General features: G+C 39.8%; 2 protein-coding genes across 2 annotated transcripts in view; one reads left to right on the forward strand and one right to left on the reverse strand.

Annotated features, from left to right (window-relative positions):
- faah (fatty acid amide hydrolase) overlaps nt 1-8,430 on the reverse strand; it is a 92,604-nt gene that overhangs the window by 80,487 nt on the left and 3,687 nt on the right. The window contains exons 3-9 of the mRNA XM_073475816.1: nt 7,587-7,727; nt 7,276-7,409; nt 6,915-7,121; nt 6,766-6,806; nt 6,553-6,677; nt 5,320-5,445; nt 5,096-5,193 (exon numbers count right to left, since the gene is read on the reverse strand). Coding sequence (XP_073331917.1) covers nt 5,096-5,193; nt 5,320-5,445; nt 6,553-6,677; nt 6,766-6,806; nt 6,915-7,121; nt 7,276-7,409; nt 7,587-7,727 — 872 coding nt within the window. The remainder of the gene's footprint in view (nt 1-5,095; nt 5,194-5,319; nt 5,446-6,552; nt 6,678-6,765; nt 6,807-6,914; nt 7,122-7,275; nt 7,410-7,586; nt 7,728-8,430) is intronic.
- On the forward strand, nt 1,483-2,975 carry LOC141004370 (GTPase IMAP family member 9-like). Its single transcript, XM_073475818.1, has one exon. It carries the CDS (start codon nt 1,670-1,672, stop codon nt 2,663-2,665), a length of 996 nt encoding a protein of 331 aa, XP_073331919.1. The 5' UTR covers nt 1,483-1,669; the 3' UTR covers nt 2,666-2,975.

Raw genomic sequence — 8,430 nt, forward strand, 5'->3', positions numbered from 1 at the left:
CAAACCTGTGCTTTTGTGAACAGCTGTCACGTCTGACAAAAACCTCAAATGAACAACAAAAAACAAACAAACAAAATAAAAAACAAGGAGGGGCGTTGCTGAGAGTGGAATTGCACACTGCAGTCAGGGGTACTTGGTCTGGTTAGATCTCCATCTTTCATTTTCACTTTTCTGCTGACAGAGAGGGCTGCTTAAATGAACTGCTGACTTATTGTAAATGGTGAACTGAACAGTACACTGAAGCCACATTAGATCACGCAAAGAAAGCTAGAGAAGTGCATGATTTAACAGATGTTTCTTCTCTTTAGAGAACAACCGTAAAGGGCCCTCTGGCCCCTCAGAGAAGGCCCAGACATGTCAGCAATTCAAATTTTATTTCTTTCATTTAATAATTATTCTCTTTTAATTTGGCCTCTAATTTTATTGAATTCGCTTCACAAATAAAAGGGTAAAATAGTAATCCAATCAGATTGTTTTTGCTGTTGTCTCTAGGCAGAAAAGAGGTTAAAGCTGGCTGACTCATTGGTTAGCGCTTTATTATGGGGAAAGAGGGCCATAACCGAATGTGTTTGTTTAGAAAGCGACAGGTTAATTAACCAATCACATTTCAATTCATCATGGGTGGAACCAAAAATAATCACCTCAGGCCTTCCCAAAGGCCAGCACCACCTTTCTTAACATAACTAGTAGACAAGGCAGTGAAGCTTGCTTATCATGTCCATGATTACGGCAGACGACACTGATGTTGTGGCGAGCTTAATAGTGTTCCCTTTTTCAAGGCAAGCTTTGGCAGAGAACTAATTAAGGTTCAGGTTACATCATGGTGAGGTAAAGTATAACTGTAACAAAGAATCTGCAAAAGTATATATCAAGGAGAATGAAATTGTGTTTGACCCCAAGTCTCGTCAGAAAACAATTTTCACACACTTGAATCTTGAAGTACAGCACAGAGCTGTGTTGGTAATATAAATAAATAATACTGGAGATAAATGCTGCATGTGACTGTGTGTGTGCTAACTCTACTACTGAAACAGAGAGAAACAATAAAAAGAAACTCAAATGATTCACTGTGTTACAGCTCTTAATATCAAACACACTTAATTATATAACTTATCTAAATGGACTGTACATCAACAGATTCATTTACAATTCTCTACTGCTTAATACAAGTATCAGTATGTCTCATGCAGCTCTAGGAAAACATGACCTATTCTGCTATCATTGTGTGTTGTTTGCTGCTCTCTACAGGGCTTAACATGCAACAACTACACACTAGGACAAAAATGGCGTGTCTGGTAAGTTGGCTGAGCTGAAGTCCCAGCTCTGACAAAGGCTGACTAATGATCTCTTTTGCTGGTATGTGGAGGATAATGTCTGATTTATTTTATATTATAGAGACAGGTAAGAAGAATGACAATTCAACATATAAAAAAATAATTATTGAAAAATAGCCATGATTCATTTATATTTAGGTAGGTTTAAATAGAGCTGTACATTCAAGGGGATGTAAGTCTCAGCTCTAATAGTGATGGTTCGCCACTGCTTCTCTCCCATCATTGTAAAGGTTAAATGAAGTACAATTTATGCATAACCCAGTCATCTTATTCAATGTCCCTCATTCTTCTACACAGGATCAAGCAGAACAAATAATGCAGAGCTGAGGATAGTGATGGTGGGGAAGACTGGAACTGGGAAGAGTGCCACTGGAAACACCATTCTGGGACAAAAATGGTTCGATTCAAAGTTGAGGCCCGAGTCTGTGACTGTAGACTGTTCTAAGGGCAAAGCTATGGTGGATGAGCAACAGGTTGCTGTCATTGACACCCCGGGCCTGTTTGACACCAGGTTTGAAGAGGAAAAAACAGCTAAAGATCTAGGCAAGTGCATTGATTATGCTTCTCCTGGACCCCATGTGTTCCTGGTGGTCATCAGGCTGGGGAGATACACTCCTGAGGAAATGCAGACGGTGCAAAAGATTCAAGAAATCTTTGGCCAAGCAGCAGACAAATACAGCATGGTTCTCTTCACCGGTGGTGACGATCTTGAAGACGACTCTATGGATGACTTTGTGAATGCAAGCAAAGATCTTCAACAGCTTGTGGCCAGATGTAACGGCCAGTACCATGTCTTCAACAATAAGACAAAGGATCCCTCTCAGGTCACTGAGCTGCTCCAGAAGATCAGAAATATAACCCAGAAGAACGGAGGAAGCCACTACACCAACAAGATGTTCCAAGAGGCCGAGAGGAAACTTGAAGAGGAGAAACAACGCATCCTAAAAGAGAAAGAAGAGGAAATACGAAAAGAAAAAGAGGAAGTGGAGCGAAACCTTCAGGAAAAACATGAAGAAGCGATGAAGAAAATGAATGAGCAGCTCCAGGCTGAGAGACAGAGGCAGAGGAAAGAGAGAGAGGAGGAGATGAAGAGGATGAAGCTGGAGATGAATGAGGAAAGACAGAGGGAGAGGCAAGAGAGAGAGAGGGAGAGACAGAGAGATAGAGAGGAGAAAGAAAAAGATATAGAAAACATGATTAAAAGAATGGATGAAAATCATGAGAAAAAACTGCAAAGGGAAATTAACCGTGTGGAGGCAAAGTATGCAGCAAAGGCCAGAGACGAAGCTGAGCGGTCCAAACAATCAAATGATGGTTGTGTAATTTTATGAGATAAAAGGAACTGGAAGCTGTTTTTGGAGTCTTTACTAGTGAGTGGTCCTAGATCCAGATGGTTGAACCAGTGGCTCCCACACACAGGAACATATGAGAAGACAGATGTGGTGTGTAGGGTAACATTTGACAGTATAAAATGTTTGTCTATGTTTCTGCACACTAATAGTTATTTTCTTTTACTAGACACTGAATGTGTAGCTGTTTGCAAATGCATTTATCATATGATTTGTTGTCCTGTTGGGCATAATTTCCCATCAAAGCATTCATTTCACTGGCTCTGTTGATGACGCAACTCAAGAAGAAATATGAAATAAAGATGTGATGGAAGATGAAAACTTTGTCAGAGTAATTATTAACAATCAAGAGTTCAAAGGTCACATGTCAGGCCTTTTCAGGAATGTAGAGTTTTACACTGAGGTAGTTGTGGATTCCCTGAAACATCCAATTAATTTAAACAACTGTAGATCAGGAAATGATAACCAACAACTGTCAGAAATATATTTTTTATAGAGCAGCTTTTTTCTCACAAACTGTTTCCAGTTTTTACTACTTTGGTATTTCCTACTGTCATTGTTTTGCTTATAACGGACCCCGTAATTGTTTTCTTTTTTTCTTTTGGTATGATTTAATTTAATTCAGTGAACAGTCCAATTTGCAATAGCAAACAATATTTATATTCTAAATGACCATTTTTTTTTGGCCTTTATATGGCATTATTGATAGGACAGCTAAGAGGGATGACAGGAAGCGGGATGAGAGAGAGGGGCCAGGATGATACGCAGCAGGGCCAGTCTGACACTGGGCTGCAGTGAGGATGAAGCCTCTGTATACGGGACGCACGCTCTACCAACCAAGCTACCGGGGTGCCACAAGTCTGCCTACTTGAGCAGTATGATTTCGCCCTCTGCTGTTCAACCAGAACAAAACAATGACAAGGACACAGACGAAAATGCATTCATGCCTTCCCTTGTTAGGTCCATGAACTTTATGAGCAAAATAGCCACAATAGGTTGGTAGATATCGTCACAGTCCCACAACGGTATCGCAGCATTTTTTTAATCACAATATCGATAAGTTTGGTATAATGTTACATCCCTAGTTGTTACCATGGCGTCACAGTGATCTCGCTCTTAGGCCTTGTGTCCTTTCGGTAAAGAGCCCCATTCAACCCATAAGTAGTCGGTGGTGATTTCCCTAAAACCGAGATCTGTTTTACGTTTCCACCACTGACAGGAGAGTGTTCTTAACTCTTGAGAAGCAGATGCATTTATTAAATGACACACTGGCCTATACTGTACATTACTACCCAACTGACAACCTATACAAACTGTTAACCCTCTTTTCCTCTGTTCTTTTCACCTTGCTCAACCACACACTCCTTACTCACTGCTGCAAAGCCCACACATGTGCTAGGTACCGCAACAGAAGGTAATGAACTGAACTCAGCCAGACTGGCTGTTGAAGGTCTCACTGTCACCCTTCCTGAACTCAAAGACTCATTGGGAGAGCCTGTTCATACGGGGGGACGTAGGTTTTATTCTCTTTTGTCCAACAGAAATCAAAGGAGAGGGAATTAGGCGAACCCTGCCACAATGAATCAGTCAAACAGAGAAATGAAAAGGTATATATGTAATATACATGAAAGAGGTATCATGGGAATTCAACGAAGAAAAACAAAAATAAAATAATGGTCGCAATGTTGTGGGAGGGTTGTAAAGTAATGTACTTGCTGTATATGTGCCAGCGGGCTAATACATTCAAGGGTAAGGATCAGGAAATAGGTCAGTAAAATAATAATAATAACAATAATAATAATAACAATTTAGCAAATTCAAAGTTTTATAATAAGCACATTAAGGCAAGTGAAGAGAAAAAATGTATTTAAACTAGAATGACTGCCTTTATATATACATATATATATATATATATATATATATATATATAGAGAGAGAGAGAGAGAGAGAGAGAGAGACAGAGCATGTATAAAAAAGAAAAAAGTATATAAATAAACAAAAAAAGAGAGATACAAGATACAACTATCAAAATAAAAACATAAAAAGTAAAAGAAATTTAAATCAAGTATGTGGAGATGCTGCATGTGCCTCTGAAATGTTGCACATCTAGACAAAATGTACCAGGTGTGCAACTGTACTTTGTTAAAATGATTTGTAGGGAGCACTATCGTGCCCGTTTGCCACACCCAAAACTAAGACCCATTACAAATAATAATTTTCACAATCTCTGATGCATGTGCCGAGTTGTGAGTATTTGAGCATCCCTAGCCGCTGCACAATGCATTTGAGTTGTACATTAAAATTAAAATGACTCCAATTCCTTGAATTAGAGGGTGCTCGGTGCACAGGCCCTGAAAGTGCTCATCAGATAAATTCAATTATTAACAATGATTATACTGATCCTCAACTCACAGGATCTGAAGCAGGGTGGTACCTCCATCTCCAAGGATGCCCTTTAATACCATTTCAGGAATAACATCACTCATCTTCAGAGGACTGTAGGGCACCAACTACAGGACCAAATAACAGAGAAGAAGATAAAGTAACTGCAAAAAAAAAAATGTGGCTCATGTCACATATTTTACGTTGCCGTTACTTATATAATGTGTGTGTGTCTGTGCGTGGTGTTGTCTTACAGTGTGTCCTGCTTGCTCTAAGAGGGCTTTGACCTCTCTGATGCCTCGGGCCATGCTTGGAGTTGGTCCTGTGAAGCCGTCGTTTTCTAGGTAACCGATCGTCAGAGGACTGGAGCTCTGGTATATCTGAAGACAAGAGACATTCTCATCTTTTTTGCTCAGTCTGGAGACATTAATAAACATTAACACAATAATAGATTCATTTTTGGTACACAACCAATACATTTTTTTGGATAGGTGGATGGGGCTTTTTTGTTTATATTAAATCTTCAATTCAGTTTAATTTATTTACTTTGGGAACCTTAAAAGGTGCATTATGTACTTCTGTGGAATACATTTTAATCAGAAGAGAAAGATCTTCATTGACTGATTTTGTATGCCTAAACAAACCAAATAAACACACTATTTTCCTTTTCATGACTGAACAAACTGAATAAACAAACTGACCTTAAAGAACAACACAATTTCATATTGTTTTACTTTGTTAATATTTGGCGGACCCTGCCACCTTTCTAGCTTCAAACAGTGGTCTGGGGACCTTATTTTCCTCTGAGAACAACTTCTTTATTGAATTTCTTCTCCAAAACTACATAGTGCCCCTTTAAAGGAATGGCTTAAACCTACCGATAATGAACTGTAGGTTTACGTTGGTTTAAAACATGTCTTCGCTTTATCTGCTCATAGTCATGTTAAATTTTCCTTGCTAGGGTCAACAAATTTAGTCCTCGGCTGACTGTCAGCAGGCCAGGTCAGGATATTTTTTGGAATCATGATAATAAATGCATAATAATGTGCCTTTATGTTTCGCATTCAACATTATATAGGTGAACTCAACTCATTATTGTCACAGCAGAGTGCATTTCCCCAGAGTGAACATTTATAGTGAAAACAACCGGCAGCGAACCTCAACAGAGTTTTGGTCATGTTCCCTCTCCTCGTTATGTAGATAAGTACTGTAGACTGATACAACCCTAAAGTGTGTACACAAGGTAAATAAGTAGCTAAAGCCGGCAGACAGGTCTTAGAATAAAGAAAGAAAGAAAGAATGGAAACAGCACAAATCTTGACATTGTAAACAGCCAACAAAATCCACCCACAGCACCTCTAAAACTCACTCATTAACACGTTTCAACTGTGCAAAACTAACAGTGACGGCAATTCACCATTTCAAGGTGGGTAATGTGCTGGACTATTTCTTGCCAGTTTTACATTTCTCTTTTATTGTAGACAAACCTGGGCATTAAAAGGTATGGGTGGTACAGTGGGGTCCAATGAAAACATGTGGTCGCAGAGCAGAGCCTGCATACACAGAGCCAGACTGTCCACATCCCTCGCCATGGGTCCAGAAGATGAGAGCACTAAATTAGTATGGCATAAAAAAAGTGACCAATTTTATCAGAAGACACAGCATGGTATGTTGACAATGATGATAAAAATGTAGCTCACCAGATTTTTGCCCCGGCAAAGCTGCTCTTACACCCTGTGAACTGAAAACACAAAGAAATCACAACATCTAAACAAAGCAAAGATGTAGTGCAGAGTGTCATGACGGTACAATGATCATCCACAAATCTGACTGAAGCAGAGTAACTCACCTTAGCCGACCAGATGTTGCCTTAAAGCCACAGATGCCACAGAAGGAGGCGGGAGCACGGATACTACCCCCTATATCAGTGCCTATACCAAGCAGGGAGCCTCCTCCCCCGATGAGAGCTCCCTCCCCACCGGACGAACCTCCAGACGTCTTCTGGAGGTTGTGGGGGTTCACGGTCTGGCCATAGATGGGGTTACTACAGTCATAGCTGGAGATGAGGGAATAAAAGAAAAGCACGGATAAGTAGTGAGTATCATGGCCTTTTGCACATGCAAAAATCACTTATAGCCATTTGTGTTGACAAATATGACTGAATATTGCTGAACTGCCAAATGTAGTAATGATCTGATTAAAAATGACACCTTAGTAGGCCTTGGGGCAGGTTAGTTTTCACAAAGGGAATAGCTCCTTGTCTCTTCAAAACTTCAACAATCACGCTGTCCTTATCTTCAGGCTGCTCCAATTTAATGATCACACCGCAAGAAGAGTCGTAATTCTTGTGTTGTGAAATGAAAAAAGACAAAAAGAGCAATGTTAGACAGGAGCACATCAAGGACATACAATAAACCTGAGCTTATGCTATAATAGTTTTACAAGTGCAGACATAGCTGGAGACCCTGACAGAGTAATCACCATCCTGTAATAATACAGGTAATACATAACTACAAAATACCTTGTATGCAATGTTATCTTTGATGCTAACTGGAACTCCATATAAGAGACCTTCCTTGTTGGAGGCAACTGTTTTCAGCTGATCAAAACTCTCCAACAAAATCCCAGTGCAGCAGTTGAGCTTTTTGTTTAGATCCAGAGTCTGTGGGGGGAAAAAAAGAAAAGACAGCACAGACAGGTTCATGTTTAAAAGATACAATTTGAAAGAATGTAAAAGTAGAAAAATATGTATTTGCTGACAATGCATGACAGTCGCTGTGGGCCAAACGCCTCAAACAAATGGCTATATTTAGTACTGAGATGGTGCATAAACTTGATTTAAAGGTGGTGGAGGCGATTCTGGAGAAAGGTAGTAGTTTGTTGAGTCTCATTTCTCGACCGTCAAATACCGACACTTTGGGTTGGTGACCGAGCAAGGTAGTGTGATCTAAAATAAGACCGCTACAGCAACTGTATGTCTGCTGACTGACTGGAGTGTATATACTTTATAATAAATATATAAAAAGATATTTTTATATAACGCCTGTTACATAGTGACAGACGCAGAATATGTCAAGACATGAAGAGAATAAACACAACAGGTGAAAAGCAGTTTTTTTCCAAGGCACTCTCTTTTTCTTTCCCTCCCTCCCTTACTCTCTTTCACCCTCCAGTTTTCTCGCTCTTTCAATCACAGTAAAGGAAAAATCACGTCATCATATTCATGATATATTTATCAAAGACAAACTGCCACCGTGGCAGCCCCCACGCACCACACAAGCAGGCAGTGTGGCCAGACTGTAAGGACATGTTTCAACATACAAACAAGGGTATACCAGTTTGCATTTATATTCCTGTGGATATAA

Source organism: Pagrus major, chromosome 11 (genome assembly GCF_040436345.1).
Source record: "Pagrus major chromosome 11, Pma_NU_1.0".
Lineage (NCBI taxonomy): Eukaryota > Metazoa > Chordata > Actinopteri > Spariformes > Sparidae > Pagrus > Pagrus major.